This window comes from Xyrauchen texanus, chromosome 28 (assembly GCF_025860055.1).
Source record: "Xyrauchen texanus isolate HMW12.3.18 chromosome 28, RBS_HiC_50CHRs, whole genome shotgun sequence".
Taxonomy (NCBI): domain Eukaryota; kingdom Metazoa; phylum Chordata; class Actinopteri; order Cypriniformes; family Catostomidae; genus Xyrauchen; species Xyrauchen texanus.
This window is the reverse complement of record NC_068303.1, coordinates 39,133,083-39,151,868: the sequence shown is the minus strand read 5'-3', so window position 1 is coordinate 39,151,868 and position 18,786 is coordinate 39,133,083. Positions and strand designations below refer to the sequence as shown.

The 18,786-nt window shown below is 38.4% G+C and overlaps 2 protein-coding genes across 2 annotated transcripts in view; one reads left to right on the top strand and one right to left on the bottom strand.

The window, feature by feature from the left end:
• The window catches only part of lrp11 (low density lipoprotein receptor-related protein 11), a 69,308-nt gene extending 58,945 nt beyond the window's left edge, over positions 1–10,363 (bottom strand). Inside the window, exon 1 of the mRNA XM_052095308.1 lies at positions 9,498–10,363. Within this exon, the coding sequence (XP_051951268.1) occupies positions 9,498–10,095 (598 nt within the window). The 5' untranslated portion in view covers positions 10,096–10,363. The remainder of the gene's footprint in view (positions 1–9,497) is intronic.
• A 1,614-nt stretch (positions 10,364–11,977) lies between these two features.
• Positions 11,978–18,024, top strand: LOC127621731 (uncharacterized). Its single transcript, XM_052095444.1, has 13 exons — positions 11,978–12,092; positions 12,227–12,313; positions 14,326–14,410; positions 14,514–14,541; positions 14,736–14,845; positions 15,198–15,367; positions 15,547–15,744; positions 15,887–15,973; positions 16,227–16,480; positions 16,581–16,709; positions 17,176–17,316; positions 17,512–17,624; positions 17,763–18,024. Exons 1-12 carry the CDS (start codon positions 11,978–11,980, stop codon positions 17,548–17,550), a joined length of 1,443 nt encoding a protein of 480 aa, XP_051951404.1. The 3' UTR covers positions 17,551–17,624; positions 17,763–18,024.
• The last annotated feature ends 762 nt before the right edge of the window (positions 18,025–18,786 follow it).

Below are 18,786 nucleotides of genomic sequence, written 5' to 3'. Positions count from 1 at the left end.
AGTATATTATGTTCTTCCGGCCAGTCAATTTGTGTTTAAGTAAACCACTAGATGATGCACTGTGCTAGGTGGAAGACAAAACATAAGGTCAGACGGAATATCTGATCCTACCTCATAAACGGCTCAAAACGTGTCAATAGTTATGCATTACACATTAAAATATAAAAGCAAAAACAGTAAAGAATATTTCAGCAAAATTATATCAGCAAACTGAGTGTTTTATGTTTTTGATGAATTTACAGAATAACAGAAGTTGCTAGAAGACACACACAGATATCAACTCTCGGCATACAAAACGCAACAATGGTGACAATTAACAAACAAACCTTCACATAAAAAGTAAAAGCTGAACATTAAAATACAAGTATCTTAGACTGCAACAAAAACAACATCAAAATAAACCAGCAAATAGTAAAAATTCTAAGTAAATTCTTCATGCCGCAGTGCATGCTGGGAACATAGCTCTTAATTTCAACAACAGTAGATAGTCAGTAATTTAACAGCAATATGCAGCTAAATTGCAGTTGTATACTGTAGCTGTCAAAAACAGTAACTTGCTGTTAATTTCAAGAATGGTAACAAACAGTATTTTTACAGTATAATGCTGGCAACCACAGCTGCCAGTAGTTTACTGTTTTTTACAGGGTTTTATATTTACAGTGTAGTGCTGACCGCCCGACCAAACTGAGCAAATGGGGGAGAAGGGCCTTGGTAAGAGAGGTGACCAAGAATCCGATGGTCACTCTGGTTGAGCTCCAGAGATCATGTGTGGAGATGGGAGAAACTTGAAGATGGACAACCATCACTGCAACACTCCACCGATCTGGGCTTTATGGCAGAGTGGCCAGATGGGAGCCTCTCCTTAGTGCAAGACACATAAAAAAAGGGAATCTCAAACAAGATTCTCTAGTCTGATGAAACGAATATTGAATTGTGTGGCAGGGCAGAGGGTGGGGCCGGGTCGCGATCCTACACACCCGGTCCCGTATTAGGCTAAACAAGCCTCCGAGGTATAAAGGTAGACTGCAGGGTATCGTGCGGGAGAGAGAGATCGTTAGCGGACATGTCCGTCATGTGTGTGTTTGTGTTGTCTTTTAAGTTTATCATTAAACCTATTATTTATATTGAAAAGCCGGTTCTCGCTTCCTCCTTTCCATTGAATACCTTTACACTGGTGCCAAAACCCGGGAAGGAGGAGGGATACGCCGTAGTAGAGTTCTCGCCACTACCGTCCACCCCAACGGAGCAGCCGCCGACCGCGAGGGGAGAAGGGGCTCCTAGCCGACCGCCTGGAGATATCCTTAATGAAAACTTGGTCCAGAGCAAACAGGACCTCAGACTGGGCTGAAGGTTCACCTCCCAATAGGACAATGACCTTAAGTGCAGAGCAAAGACAACGCAAGAGTGGCTTAGGGATAACTCTGTGAATGTCCTTGAGTGGCCCAGTCAGAGCCCGGCCTTGAACCAAATCGAACATCTCTGGAGAGACCTGAAAATGGCTGTCCACCAATGGTCCCCATCCAACGTGACAGAGCTTGGGAGGATTTGTAGAGAATAATGGTAGAAAATACCCAAATCTAGGTGTGCAAAGCATGTCGCAGCATACTCAAAAAGACTTGAGGCTGTAATAGGGTTGCAGCGGTATTCCGGTTTCACGGTATACCATGGTTTGAAAATTGACGGTTATCATACCATGTACATTTGCATGTACATGTACATTGGTATTGAGAAAAAAATGCAACAGGATGGATAATCTCATATGCGCGTACGCATCTCCTTTATTCCTTGTCTGCCTGTCAGACTCGTCAACTTGCGACACGCACACACACACACACACGCACGTGTGAAAATGTCTGAGAGAAGTGAGGCGAGGGGGTATGACATGAGTATGTGTGTGTGAGTTAAAGCAGTGTTTCTCAACTGGTCTATTCGGACTGGGTCGCAGACAGCAGGGAAAGAGCAATGCCATGGTTCTCCCATTGAAGATATTTCGGCGGCCGCCCAAGTGATAGACCATTTAGGACTGCCAAGGCAGATTTAATGCTAATCTCGCAAAAATCAAAAACAGACATGGGCAACATACGGCCCGCGGGCTGGATCAGGCCCTCCACATGGTTTAATGTGGCCAGCGGCTCATTTATCATAAATGCTGTAAGGTATGGCGGAGGATCAGTGGCCTTAACAGATTCACGAACAAACAAGAACTTACTGTTAAAAACTCCCCTAATTACTGAAATAGCGCCAACCAGTCTCCACAAGCACAATAAATGTATTGACAAAGAGACAATGAACTATTGACAGAGAACCGCATGTGACATCCGCATGCTCACCACGTGCTTATCGTGTGGACAGGAAGGGGGAAACTTTGAACGTAACAATGTGTGTGTGTGTGTTTTTCAGTTAAACACAGAACTGCATATTGCTAATGAAATACGTGTAATCCCTGTATGTTGTGTATTTCTGAGGTATATCAAACTCGTTAGAACTGTTTCGTTGTGTGTTTTAAACTCTGAGGCCTCATATTTAATAGCCTCAGTGTATATTCCCTTTTAAGTGTACTAAATATACTTTTCTTGGTATCAAATTAAACCTTACGATTTGGCCTAGCTAAATTCGAATATAAGATCTTCAGTAGAATGATATTACGTTATGTTTTGCCATCTTTTGAGTCATTCAGCCCAAAATCTCTTACCGTCATAAACCCAGCCAGAAACATGCAAATGAGCCGTGACGGAACAAAGGAATCATTCTCCTGCCCAAAGGAAGGAGAAGTTTACGACCTCCAAAGGAATGTTAGAGAGGGCTGATTCTAACTCAGTTCTTACTGAGAAGGAGAAATGAACACTTTTTAATCCTATATATTCCATATACATATATATATAATCCATGTGATAAAAATATTGACATGTATCTAATGTGCCATCTCACATTTTCCCTTAAATGTGCTTGATCTATGTTTTCTTGCAAACTAATGGGTTAATGTTTCAGACTTTGCATACTATGGATAACCAAAATCATATGTGTGGCATATTTGGTCTCTATAACTTGGTATTTTGAAGATTGAAATGACTGTGTACATGATATGTCGATAACAACAACATATTAGTATTACAAGTACATTTCCTATTTTCTTTCTTGCACATGCAATGGGCAATTTTACAACAAAGAGCAATAAACCAAATTCCCGCCTGGAACCCAAACCCTTCTCATTGGTCGAGCCAATGAGAGGTGGGACCTGTTTCCTGAGGGTATAAAATTGCTGCGCCCTTCTTGCTCATCTCTTTTAGCCCTCACTTAGCCCTCGCTCTTAGCCCTATCTCCTCTCTTATCTTCGCTCTCTTAGCCTCTCTTGCTTCCTGCCTCTTGCCCTCTGAGCCTTGTGCTCTCTCACTCTCTCGCTGAATGATGCCAAACTAGAAGGCCCCAAGGACTCCCAAGCGTGTGCCAGGCTCCGGCCTTGTCTCTGACTCTCACTGGTTCTCTCTCATCAAGACAACATCATCAAAGATCAACTGGAGCCTCAACAAATTGCATCAGGACAGTTTAATTCAAATGGGACATGCAAGTATCAAACTTAGTCTCATTATTTGATACATTAAGTATCCTCACCCCTTTCTAAAAAGGGCGTGTCAGAACTAATATGATGGTTTGCTCAGGCTGTTGATCTGCTGAACTTCAAACAATGCTATAACTTCTTGCCTTCCTGTATTCTGCTTCAGCCCTCTTTCCCTTGGTAAACTGTATGAATGTATGTATATGTATGTTAGAGTAGTTTAAATGTTTAGTCTAGTTAATAAAGTCTTGTTCATGTCACATGTAAAGTTGTCTGTGTCTCAAGCTCATATCTAAAGTCACTAATCATAGATTTTGACTACTTGCTCTTAATACTTAGTAAGAAAGACATTTCCCTTGCCCCGGAAATGTACATTTCTATTAATTAAATAATTAATTAATAACCAAAATTGAGTGTTCACGGGATGAACCGAGTATTTGGTTATAATGTTAATGTAGCTACATCAAGTTAACCCGATTAACTGATCCAAATATTCATAATCGATTATAACAAGTTATGATTGATTATTAATATTTCATAGAGCTGATTCGCTACCTAATGGTGGAAGAATATAGAGCTGATTCGCTACAATGCGTTTTTCTTTTTCATTGGATATTTCAGTTAACTTTCATTGGGACCTAACGCGTCTCCACAAGCGTTTAACATGCTCAGGGTTGCCAGATAAGAGACGAAACACCCCCAGTTTGAGATTTATACTTGGGAAAATTGGAAATATTCCGCCTAATGTTATACTTATTTTGTGCAATCTGGCAACCATACACGTCTCGCTTCCTCCTTTGAAAAAATGTTACGATCTGTAGTGCAATATTCTGCTCAAGGAAAAGTGTTATATGGCAACTCTGTATCCATTCTTGAGGCTGCTTGTGATGATTGGTGCTACTAATTTTGCAGGTAAACATTCTCAGTGATTAAATTAAATATAAAAGTAGATCTCAGCATCATTGACACATGGAGGGGTAATCATTGACATGCAAGCAAAAGCAAGCCAGAGACGAATATGTAAATGTATTTTTTATTTGTGCAATTTAGAAAGGCTGAAGTCCCTTCGCACCTGTATGTTAATCTAACTCTTGCAGTAATCATTTATCATAGTCATGCAGCCGGTGTTATTCAGTTGTGTGATGAAAGTCAAACCATCGAGGAGACCCACATCATGACCCTTTTAGCATGTAAATGGGTAAAGTTTTAGAAAAAAAAATGAGTAAACTCGCCCGCTTTGCGACAAACATTAAAAGTTCTATAAATTTCTTTTTTTTTTCTTTTATTATTATTATTAAAACTGAATAATAAATTAACAGGGAAGTAGAGATGGCAAAAAACAAATTAGAATCTCCACCTTTTTCATTTTTTTAATGCCTGATAGAAAAGTATCTATCTTTGTAGAGCAATAGAATACTTTAGGCAATTGCAGAATAGTCCCATTAGTCACAGATACACTTCAGAATATTGAGTACACAACTATTTCTGGGCTTAAAAGATACAAAGACCAAATCAATGCAGAACATTGTATCTCAAAAGTAATACAATGTGACCCCCTATGCACTACTTAAACCCGATGTGGCCCCTTTACCAAAATAGTTACAAATATTAATAATTACACACCATCACCTTTACAAAACTGTTTCAGGATTTTACATTAGTAAAAGAAACTGTTATATTTTGACAAAATGTTATAGTTTCATATGAAATAATCTTAAGTTAGAATTTATTAAGATGTGTTTCAGCTAGTATTTATTTTTCATAAATACATTAATTTATTATTATTATTATTATTACTATTATTTAAGACTAGCACACTGACCTAACCATGGTACGAGGAGCTTTCCTTCTGTGTAATATGTGTATAAATATGTAATATTAGGTAACAAACGGGATAATAATGGGCTCATATAAGTAAATATGCTCTTCAATTTTTAAAAGGGGGGAGAGAAAACTTCCTGACGTCAACAACTCAAATAATGTCACTTGATGCATGTCTTGTACTTGAAAGCCTTGAACTAAACTATGCAACATAAAAGGAAATGCAACCCAGGATACGTCACTTGATTTCCGATGTAAAATCTGTCCTGAAGCAAAACCAGTTGAGAAACACTGAGTTAAAGGTACAGACAGGAGCGCCTACAGTATATGTTAACTGTGAATAATCATAGGACATTACTTTAAAAGCTCACACAGCTGATGTTATTTTTCATGTATTAGTTCATTTAACATTTAAACTAACATGCTTTAGTTATATAACATGTTATAGTTACATGATATTTTTTATCATGTTTATAATTCTGTTTATTATAATTCTGTTAGCTTTCTTATTTTTTCTATTTATTTTAAATTAAAAAATTTTATTTATTTATTTTATTTTCAAAAGGGAGACTTCTTTTACACATACTTCAATAAAATAAATGGTTTCAAGTTCAATTATAATAAAGTGTTTGCTCAAAAATAAATAAATAAATAAAATAACCCTTCTGTTTTCACTGATAATAGTAATTGTGTAATACCGTATACCGTGATATTTTCTGAGACGGTTATCATACAGTGAAAATCTCATACCGTTGCAACCCTAGGCTGTAATCACTGCCAAAGGTGTTTCAACTAAGTACACGATGATACACAACCGCTCGGCTCCGAAGAAAAAATCTGAATGAGAGTGGGCATTCCTTCTCCATTTATACCCCGTATGTCAGGGGACTGGCATGCAAATTCCACTCATCTCTCAAAGATCTGAGGTGTTTTGGGGCTCCCAAGAGCGACCCCTAGTGTCACTACATTGACACAACGTCGAGTGAGTGACAGAAGGGGAACACTCGATAGGGTAGTTTTCAATCAGATTTCTGCCTTTCTTTCATGAAACAAGCTGCTAAACGACAATCTGTCAGGCTTCAAAAGCAGACATTCCATCAAGACTGCCTTGCTGTCTTTCACCGAATATCTGAGACAGTGACTGAGACTGTTTCCAGAGCATCTGTTCTTATTCAGCTGTACCTATCTGCAGCCTTAAACACAGTCAACCATCAGATCATCCCGTCCACCATCTCTACTCTGGGCATCACAGGAACTGTGCTTAGCTGGTTCAAGTCTTATCTATCAGGTACAGTAGGTCTTTAAAGGTAGAGGTGTAGTGTCCAAATCACATCAGCTACTTACTGGGTAGAGGTGTGACGATTCATCGATATTTACAAGATCACTGGGGCCCTTTATTCAAGCATATAGGTTTTCTTACCACTGCTACTGCTCAGTCTCTTGTTATATCTAGACTGGATTACAGTAATGCTGTTTTAGTCTGCCTTCCTGTATGAACAATTAGGCCTCTGCAAATGATCCAGAATGCAGCAGCACAGCTGGTCTTCAACAAACCCAAGAATGTGCATGTTTCACAACTCCTTGTCTCTCTACACTGGCTGCCAGTTGCTGCACGTATCAAGTTCTGTTTTGTTTTACAAAGGCTCTGATGCTGGCATACAGAACAGTCACTGGGTCTGTTCCAGCTTACCTATAAGCCTGTGTTCTGCAAATGTGTGGTGCCTTGTTGTACCAACACAAAGAGTCGCCAAATCACTTTCCTGGACTTTTGGCTTCACTGTACCTCAATGGTGGAACGACCGTCCCAACTCCATCCATGAAGCAGACTCCCTCTCTATCTCCAAAAATGGCTAGACCCAACATTTTCATGAGCACTTGACCATGCACTCAGAAAAAAATTAGTGCTGTCGAAGTTAACGCGTTAATAACGCATTAATAATTCGTTAAGGCAAAATTTGTTTGCGGGCAATTTTTTTATTTTACTGCGTTAATGCGTAATGTGACCCTAGAGTTCATGAGAAGTCAATTGCGCAAACGCTGCTAATGTCACATTGACCGTCGTGAAAATGTTGGGAGACATTATGCTGATTCCTGCACCACAGCAGTAGAACTCAGAACTTTGTAAAATGATTGCCACCCTTGTGCGAGCGCGAGGCAGAAGTTGCGAGGTGTGGTTCGAACACGAAGTGAAAGTGTGAGCGCGAGGCAAAAGATGTGAGATGCGGTTCGAGCGTGAAGTAAGAGTGTAAGCGTGAGGCGCATGTGTAACGGGAGCCAGCTGGTAGATAGCTGTGCAGTGTGTAAAACTCACTCTCCTGACCTCAAGAGGTGCACTAGCAACTGACGCTAGAGCCTTTAGCCTCCTTGTTAGAGCACCTGCCTCCCACGCCAGAGACCTAGGTTTGAGTCCCGTACGGAGCGGGTAGAACAAGAGTGTCACATTGGTGCCGTGACCCGGATGGGAGTGAGGTTTAGGGGGGTGAGTGTAATGGGAGCCAGCTGGTAGATAGCTGTGCAGTGTGTAAACCAGTGAGGTTTACACACTGCACAGCTATCTACCAGCTGGCTCCTGACCTCAAGAGGTGCACTAGCAACTGATGCTAGAGGCTGTAGCCTTTAGCCTCCTTGTTAGAGCACCTGCCTCCCACGCCGGAGACCTAGGTTCGAGTCCCGTATGGAGCGGGTAGAACAAGAGCATCACACATGCAACTGCTACCGGGTCTTTGAACAACGTATAACGTGCTAGAAAAGGCAGCCAGTGGAGCTTCTTATGCAGACTGCGTAATATGTGTATAGGGAGTGGCGGTACTGATTACCGGTGAACGGAAACCCTGCTGCTGTCTCCAAGGTTCTGTCACAGTATCTGTTTGATAGTGCACTAGCCAATGCAGTTGGAGACATTTCTGGAACCCAGCAGGTAATCTACACTGTTGTTAGCCCATTTAATTCCACTGGTTACCATTATGACTGGGGTCTAAAAGGGGTCTCAATTTATTTATTTTTTTATTAATTTGTCAATTGTAAATGACAGTGCAGACTTTTCTTCGTGAGTGGTGCAAAAAGTCACTTGACCAGAGCTATTTAATTCCACTGTGCTCCTGGAAAGATTATGTCTGTCAAAACTCCATAAAAATAAATCCTGTCATAATACACATACAACTACCATATTTTGTACATAATTTTAATTGCATTGTGTTGTGTTCATGTTCTGTTGTTCAACTGTGTTGGTGAGGCAGGTTTTGTGTAGATGACTGAAAAATACATCTGGATCTGGAAGCATATTTTGTCCTCTCATGTTTATAAAGATATTGCGATTAATTGCGATTAACTACAAAAACTAATGCGATTAATCACGATTAAATATTTTTATAGTTTGACAGCCCTAAAATATATATATATATATATATATTCTTCGCAGGCATCCTCGCACCTGTAAGATGCATCATAAACTAGGCATGCCTGGATCGAGTGGATTACACTAAAAATTGGTATTCTAAACAGCACTGATAAAGAAAAGACTAAAACATAATGTGTGCCATTTCCATAGCAAAAGTAACTGTAATAACTGATTTGACAGAAATGTTTTAGATTAATTAAAACTAATCTTATTTTCTTTGCCTTCTTGTTTTCTTCTTAGTACCTATTATGGTTTTTAAACATGCCTATTTTTTTTTAAATGTCATACAATAGATGTACATGCATCCAAGGTCAAAAAACACTCATTTAAAAATATTTTTTCCCAGTGTCAAAAATGACTCGTTCAATAACCCGTTCTAAACCATTCATTCTAAACTCCTAACCATACCTCTGCTTACAGCACCTTTCATTTTAACTTCAGTAGCAATAATGGCATTATAATTCATTCATCTATTTTCATTTCTGTGATTAAGTTCAAACTGTCCATTTCAATGAATCATTTCAAGATACAATGTTTTGTTTGTGTCATCATGGAATTCCCTGCGTGGAATTTTTTATTAATTTAAATGTTTATTCAATGTTTTAGATAAATATTGCTGTTTATTAGGCCTACTAAATATTGTCATATTGATGTATATAAATGAAAGGAAAACATTTTGATCAACATCGTGTATTGCTACTATCATTCTGAATCGGGGAAACCCACCCTGCATTAAGGAGTTCTCCTGATCCATCTCATTTGAAGGCCCTCTGGCTGGTGTGTTGGGCTGGTCAGTTGACTCAGGGCTCCGGGTGGGCTCATGCGGTCCAGAGCTGTCGTTCGCCCAACTGTAGGAGCTGAATCCCGGCTGGAACGAAAACGAGCACACATTTCTGCCCCGGTACGAGCAGTTAAATAAATAGCAGCGTAAACTCTCGTCCGGCTGCTTGAGGTCTTCCTGGATGATGGCGGTCGTGCAGTGCGGATGAGAGCAGCAGACGTGTACGCAGTCCCTCCAGCTAAACACCCGCTGCGGGGCGGACAGGAAGGCGGCGCCCTGCTCGATGGACGCGCTCGCCCGGATGATGCGCTCCTCCACCGACCTGAACCCGCTCACACAGCCATCTCCATACTCCTCATCCTCTCTCGAGTCCGACCCATCCTGTTGTAACTGCTTGCGGAATTCCTCCAGAAGTTCCTCCACGCCGGATATTTTGGATTTAAGATCAGCTGTTTGAGAGGATCGCGTCATCACCGTGCTCATCATCCAGAGAAGAAGAGAATAGATGAGCGCTCGCTGGACATGATGCGCAAAAAGAAACATAACGGCGCTTTGAACGTCCCTAATCAATGATGGAAACAATGCCTCGCGCTTTCTCACATTGTATTTGAAACTCTAAGGATTCTTTTTTTGATATAAGAATGCCAGTATTTGAATATTTTAGAAGAAGAGGACAACGCACCTGCACGCACCTGCCGTTTTCACGGGTCTCTGAACGGAAATGAATGGAGCGGCTGATGCAGCTTTTGTCTGCAATGAAATGTTATCCCTGCAGGAGGCGCTCTGTGGCTCAGCAATCCCACTTGCCTTTGAGTCATCTCACGACGCTGTATCAGACGAAAAAAAGTCTCGTCTGTGCATTAGTTGTGCACTCAGAATTATTATTAATTTGTTTTATGTCCTCTTGGATTTACACTGAAACCTAGGGTCATGGGTGCAGCATCATTCAAATGCAGTGGTTTTTAGTTACTGATGCTCAATGCTGGGACGATTACTTGTGAAATGTAGTTAGGTACTCATTACAAATTACATGGCATATATGCAATCAGTAACGTAATCTCGTAGATTTTTAAAAAGAACATTAAACATTACATGAATGAACATGTTTGCTGATTTAGACTGAAAAATGCAAAAGATTGAAAAAAAAGAATGACGAGGGTGATCAATAAATTATTATCAATTTACTGCCGTTGCCTTCTTAATATGTAATCATGTAATCCATAAAAAGTAACTTTAGTCCAATTACAAGTACTTTATTTTCATAATTGTATCACGTAATCCAGTTTACATGTAATCCATTACTTCCCAGCACTGCTGATGCCATTGTAGATATTCACTTTTCACAGTCAACCATGATTAATTTATTCCTTTCGTGATTCTCATTTCTTAAATTGTGCATCCTCGTTTCCTCACGCCGTCCTCGAGCATGACACAGAAACTGATCAAAATCTGCCATTATTAAGGACGTATCAATTCTTTAATTGCACTGAGAGGAGGCAAGGATGGAGGAAGCTTCCCGAGGATGCTTGAGTGAGGAAGCACCAGAGCATCCTATGCGGAAAACTTTTTGGTTACAGCATCTGATCAGGGGCGGAGCTAGGGGGTGGCCAGGGGTGGCCACGGCCACCATAGAAATAATCGCGGCCACCCCACTGGCCACCCCGATCGTAATTACGATCTATTATAAATAATAATAATAATTTCGTAGAAATTGATCAAAAGGACCTCGATCGATCATGGCTAAACTATTACGTTCAGACTGCGTAAACTATCGCGACAGTTTAATCATTAAATAAAAAAATAAAATAAAAATAAAAATAAAAAAGTTTAATCATTAAACTATCGCGAGGCAAATGTGCTATCGCGAGAGTTTCCAGTAGCGCGCTTCCAACATTCGACTGTGAAGAGGGGTGCAGCTTCGTTTTGGTGCCTGGATCAACTCGTGTTTGAGCACACAAACACATCTATTCAGGTGAGTTATTAATATCAGATAAATTATTATTTTAGTTCCTTTCAACTCTTTGTGTCAGTGAAGTTGTATCAAAGTGAACAGTTAGGAAGCAGTTGGCTTTATATTAGCTGACTTGACTTGGATGCTCAGAAATATTTCCATGTTATCTCTGAATATATAAGGACATTTATTAAGTTATGTTTTTATCATGAGACATTTAATGTGATTCAACATTCCAATATAATTACTAGCCTAGGTCTTAGGTCGATTTTATATACAGTATAACAAAAACATTCTAATCTTTGTTCAATAATAGTCCTCCATTTTTGTTTGTTTTTTTCAAACATGATGTTAATGTTGAAATGTTTTGCTCAGGTGTATTTATGTCAGACAGTCAGTGAAATGTGTGGAAAATGAAAAGAAAGGCACCAGATATAGCATCCTTCTTCAGGAAGAGTAGCAAGAAGCAGCCAAATGACTCTTAAGACACAGGAGAATAATAGGCAGGATGAAAGAGAGAAAGAACAGACTGACCCAGAGATTGAGGGAGAAGAATCTCCAGAGAGCACAAGCCCAAGAGAAATGTTAGGTATACCTCCACTCACACACTTGAGTACTCTACTGGTATATATGTTTGAATACAACAAGTGATATAGAAATCAATAATATATAAAACTGTTTAAAGTGTATGAAAACCAACTGAGACTGATTTTTGTATTCTAGCACTTTCTCAGACAGTTCAGGAGACAAATTTTGAGAATGAAGAGGAGCCAACTACCAGTAACCACGCTGACCCAATAGGACCTCCAGGTAAACTACAGTACCTATCACACATACCTTGATTATACAGGTGAAACTCGAAAAATTTGAATATCGTGCAAAAATTATAATTTTGATGATTATGGCTTACAGCTTATGAAAACCCCAAATTCAAAATATCAGAAAATTAGAATAATATTACATGAAATCAATAAAAAAAGGATTTTAAATACAGAAATGTCGGCCCTCTGAAAAGTATAATCATGCATATGTGTATAGTTATATATACTAAATATATTAGTTTCACTTTTTAATTTGAATTACTGAAATACATTTACATCATGTGTAAGCTATTGTACATTATACATCATTGTGATTTTGGGCACCTACAATACTTTAAAAATTATTTTAAGGTTGGATGAGTGCCATGTTTGTTTGCAAAATTATGTTTTTTGTGCCACCCCAGAGTAAATGCTGGCCCCTGCCCGGCCACCACTATGAAAAATTCCTGGCTCCGCCACTGCATCTGATGCACTCATAAATGCTCCTTCCCTTTTACATCTGGTACAATAGTTTGAATTCTATGGAAGCATATGGGTAGCAATATTCAATTTGACATTTAATATGCAAAATGACAATGCAATATGTAAAATGGCAATGCATTCTGTATTTAAATTTACATTTTACATTACCATTCTAGCAACGTTTGGTGCAAAATGAAAATGAAATTACATAATTTACATTTGCCATTTCATACACTCGTTTTAATATGCATTATTGAAACGCTTTATAAGTTGCAAAATTAAAATGAAAATGTATCACAGAAATGATTAGATATGTGTAACATGTTCAAGCAAAAACTGTGGCAAAATGATCATTCAAATGTTATTTTTCTTAATTGCATTTACACTCACAGTCAAGACACTTGCGATTGCTTTTTCATTAAATGTCCCGCAATGAATGTAGCAAAATGCATTCCGAGCCGATCACGCCCCTGCCCCGCCCTCTCCCGCCCTGTCAATCACTGCATCAAGGCGGGACTTGAGTTGTGTTGTCGGGGGTATTACGCAGAAGGTCAAGAAGGTTCAAAAGTGAGGCAACATGGACAAGTCAGTTCCATGGCTTCTCAGAGAAGCTGCCCAAGCAATAGAGCGACAAAGTGCAAATGCTGCCCCTTCAGAAAGGCCATCGTCCAGCTTAAGCATAACGCCTCCGGATCGAAGTGGTGGCAGAAAGAGAAGAGACAAGGGGTCGGTCGTCAAACGGTTAGGCCTAGGGTTGCCAACTTTCACTCGGGGTCTGGACTGTGGAGTGTATTTGACGTTCACACTCTTACGAGACCATAGAGCGTCTGTACGAAAAGTGCTCGTTTTGGCCAAAAAAAAAAACAAAACCTGCGGTCACACTACTAGATATTAAGCACGCGAATATAGCCCAAAAATCGAAATAGTCGGTCCAAAACGTTAACATTTCACACCTACTCCACTTCACTGCAAAAAGTTTGTATTCTTTTATTTCAGGTAACTTAAAGGTCATGTCGTGATGTATTGATTTTTATTAGTCACGTCATTCGAATTCGCAATTAATTTGAACTGTAAAGTGCAGCGAAATTCGAAACTTCCTCGCATGAACTCCCCCACTCGCATGTGTTTGAATGCAAGGCAGTTGGCAACCCTGATATAGCATTAAACAGTCAATTTATTAAAATACCAAAGACTAACATATATTTCATATTTTATTGCAGCAGAAGTTTTAAGATTATTTGCACCATACTCAAATTCACGGGGTCGCCTGCCTAAACGTCCCAACACTGCTGGACCTTCAGCAAAAAAGTCAAAAAGTGTGTCCTATACCCATCGTTTTTTTTGCCTATCCAAAAGAAAGGAATGTGAGGTCCCAAATCCCTCAGTGAAAAACAAATTAGAGAGGGCAGGAATAGGAGAGAAGAGGATAACCTTTCCAGGTAAGTCAATTTAAAAAAAAAATCTGCTTGCATTTTAATAATCAAACTCATATTCAGAATTTAAGTTGCATATGTCTTTTATATTTTATCTTTGTTCTAGACAAATACTGCACTCCACAGTATTTTTCAGACCATCTCACAAGAGTGTGGCGGTTTCCAGCTCTTGCGATCCAGAGGATCAACACGTTCAAAAATATTAGAGACAATACCCTGTCCAGACGATGGCTATTGCCCTGAGTACCTCTTAAGTGAGTTTGTCATGATTGGGCATGCTGTCATATATATCAGGCCACTCCAGAAAGATATAGATGTGCAGGTAGGTTTTTAAAAAAAAAAACTGTGCTTAGTAATATTCTAGAAGTTGGGGAAAAGTTTAAACTACCAACATTAAGTGATAAGCTACTTTTAAATAATGTAGTTTAGGATTTTCCTTAAATTAATATTTCTTACTATTTAAAGATAACCCTACTATCTGCTAATGTTTAGGTCTTTTTTCTTCTTGTGGTTCAGATTCTTGAGAGTGACCAGCCTATATCCACTGGACCAATGACAGAATGCTTGTACTGCAATGAGAAGTATAGCCTGTCAGAAATACAAGACCATGTTGATGTTTGTGAGAAGTAGGTGACATTTAAACATTTACATACAATATTAAACATTTTATATACATAGGCACTTTTTTCCCTTTAAAATAATGTATATTTGATGTGGTTCTCTAATCTCTTAATGCAGATTTAACATTTTGGACCTTTTTCACAGACCGTGGTGATGCCTTTTCCCCCAAAAATATTATTACTTCATAAGAGTAGTGATGTTTTTTGATTAATGTACATTTATGCCAACATACTTTACATTATAATACTTGGCCATTCAATTAAAGAAAAAGTTATCACTATTGTGGGAAGGAGTGATGTTGAATTTAATATTTTTCATATATTTTTCACTGCTGTACTGTGATTATGGTTATATCAGGTTACATGAGTCAGGCAAAGTGATATCAGATAACACTGGCAGTACAAGACAGGAAGAAATTGCAGCAACCATGTCAGAGGATAATGCTGAAAGGGAGGAAAGGGCCTCAACATCACTCACTACTGTTTTCTCAGCCAGTACCAGCCCATCAGCAGAGCCTGCCACTGAAGGTGTCTCCATCTAAATGAACATACCACTGAACATAGCTTTCTCTGTATTAGCTTTAGCACACAAATCATGTTTTTCTTAAACTATTAAAAAATAGGCAAGCTATCAGGGATATTAATCATATCACAGTTATTCGTATCTTTTGAAGATTTGTTGTCATCACTTGTCTGTGTTTTCATAGAGTGGAAGATTGAGCCTGATCTTGAAACAGCTGCCCGGCTGTTTCGAAGACATATCTTAAAGAATGCTGAGGACAAACCAGACCTAGTTGTTAAGCTAGATCTACACAGCTGTGAAAAGGATCGGGAACGGGAAATGTTAACTTTTTATAAACGTCCAAATATTGATTGGACAAGTCTGTTAACTGTAAAACTTAAAGGTATGAATATTTGTATATAAAGGCATTTCATCTATGATGAAGCACTCTTGCATACTTGTTTCTTATTTTACTATTTGGTTTTATTTTAGTTTTAGTAATGTGTTTTTTATGTACATTGTATGTAATCTGTGTTAAAAAACAGGAGATGTTACATTAGGGGATGGAGTAACACAGCACTTTTTCACATTGATAATGGAAAAGCTCCACAATGGATTTGAACTTGACATTGGTAAGTTACAATTTCCAGAATTAAGTGAGTTAAGGAGGATAAAATGTGTCTGTACAGTTTAACGTATCTTTGACATACCATTTCTTTGACCTCCACTTTAGTTATGGTAAAGGGTATGCAAATACAGGATGTAAAACATTTTAAGAAAAGTTTTTTTTTTTTTTACTCAATTTGATAAGTATGAGCATAGTTAATAGAAGGGTTTATTAAGAATGGTCATCTGAGTGCATTTTTCTTGTTATAAATTTACCAGATAACTGTGGCAAAACACTTTTATTCAACGGAGAAGATGATCACAAGGTTCCTTCGACATCTAGAGCACTTTTGGATGGTGACCTGTTCAGAGTTGTTGGAAGAATGATTGGGCATTCATTTATTAATGGAGGTCCACTCTACTCAGGACTTAGTGCAGCTTTCTTCCCCCTTTTAAGTGGTAGTAAGGATGATACTCCAATTCTGGAATTGAAGGACTGTCCTGATACAGATGTGATTGAAGTTGTGTCCCTTGTATGTATACTCTATCTTTTGTCTCTGTGGAAATATATACATTTTAACAAGTATTTAACAAGTTTAAGTCTTACATTTTCACACTTTGTATAAATCATAGCTGGAAAGCCAGAATGAATTGAATCCGAACGAAATGGACAGTATCAACAATCTGGCCATCAGTTGGGACCTGCCAGCAGTCAGCAACATCAACAGAAGATGGTTGGCAGAAACCATTCTCTACCATGGGGTATGTATTATCTTATTTAAAAGTGAAAGCTGTTAACTCCCATTGGATATGCTACTTGCACTGTCTCTACCACTACAAAAGAAAAATAATTTTCACGTAAGTAGTTAGGACAAAAGTTTATCATGGTATTTATCATGGCTTGCATGGCATTTGTCCTACAGGTGAAACTCGAAAAATTAGATGATCGTGCAAAAGTTTTGATGATTATGGCTTACAGCTTATAAAAACCCCAAATTCAAAATCTCAGAAAATTAGAATATTACATGAAATCAATAAAAAAAAAGGATTATAAATACAGAAATGTAAGCCCTCTGAAAAGTATAATCCTGCATATGTATATAGTTATATATACTAAATATATTAGTTTCACCTTTTAATTTGAATTACTGAAATACATTAACTTTTGCACGATATTCTAATTTTTCGAGTTTCACCTGTATTTGTATGGTTTATGGTTAATTTCTAGGTTATTGGTCGACGTGAAAAACAGATCTCACAGCTGCGGAGAGGACTCAAAGATACTGGTGTTTTGAGAATGATAAAAGAACAACCCAGTTTAGCTGCAGTACTGTTTCCCAGATCTTCTGCACTAGTGCTGGAACCAGAGGTCTTTCTACTTAATTTTTTTTTATTGATACTTAAAGTGAATGAACTGGGCTGGTAAAAGCTTACTAAAATACAGGGAGGGGGGCAGTTTATAAATAATAAATACTAATAAAACACTAGGTAGTTAAATTTATTACTGATATAATTTTTGCTGCCCTGTGTTTAGGCTTGTATTCAATGCTGCTATTTGTATTAGATGATACTTAAGAGTCATCTGGCCAGAACCAGACAGTGATGAAGATGAAGCCCAATTCAACCTGGAGCAATCTTGTGACGTTACGGCCTTCTTGCGTGAATATATTCAAACAGGTAAAAAATATTGTGCTTGTATTTAAAATTTTTTTTTTTTTTTTTTAAGTTTAATGCGCGTTCAATGTTCAGCAGCAGATGGCTGTATGTGTAGGATGATGCAATGGAAAATATTGTGTTTGACCCAAACTGATGCAGGATCACCTGCTGAACTGTGCGAGTTGCTGAAGTTTTGGACTGGCTGGGCTGTTCTGCCTCAACATCTGTATGTTGAAGTATCACCTGACCTATCATTGCCAGTGGCTTCAACCTGCCTCACAACACTTAAACTTACTTTAAGATGCAGAACCTTTCTTGCATTTACACAAGCCATGAGAGCATCAGTTTCATCCACAAGGTTTGGCTTTGGCCTTGTCTAAGTTGTTAGATTTAAAATTGTTCATGAACTGATAAATGCATGTTTGGGGGAAAAAAATGTAATGACGTGTTTGTCGTCTTCAGTATTTTTATTGTTTTTTTATACATTATTATTATTTTTTTAAATACATGTTCTTGAAATGAACTTTCCCAGTTTTGCATTATTCGAAAATTCTTACGAGTTAAATGAAGTTAACATAAGAACAAATTAAATACAAATATTAATAAGAAAACATTACTCTTGTTTCTCACAAAGCCTTGCTGCAGTTAAGGCATTTCATACACAATGTTACAATAAACTCACCAAAAGAATGTCAGTTCATGGTGTCAGTCCTCAATGCTCAAAACAAGAACATCTAATATCTCAACATCTCTGTCAGTTGTGCCACTGTGGAATTATAAACATTCACTATGTCATTTAGTGGAACATCCCGGTTGGGAAGACCTGCAATCTCCTCTGCAGTGAGGCTGCGTGGCAACTGCACATCTGGGATTGAAATGCTGTTTGCATCTTCCATGGCATGTGGTCCATCCCAGTCAACACCATAGTCCTCATCAACCTTAAAAAAATACAAGGACAGGTGCTTTGATATTATGCAAAATAACAAGCATTTATGTGCCACCAAGGCATACATGTATTGTTCTGATGTAGTTATGAGTGAGGAAATTAAATTTAATAATTTACATAAATTGTGTTAAATAAGACTTCCCGAATGTCCCGAATGTCACATTTAGTGGTTTAATGCAGTGCTTCTCAAACAAAATCTTGGGGTTTGAGATGGCATTAGATGGAGACAAAACGTGC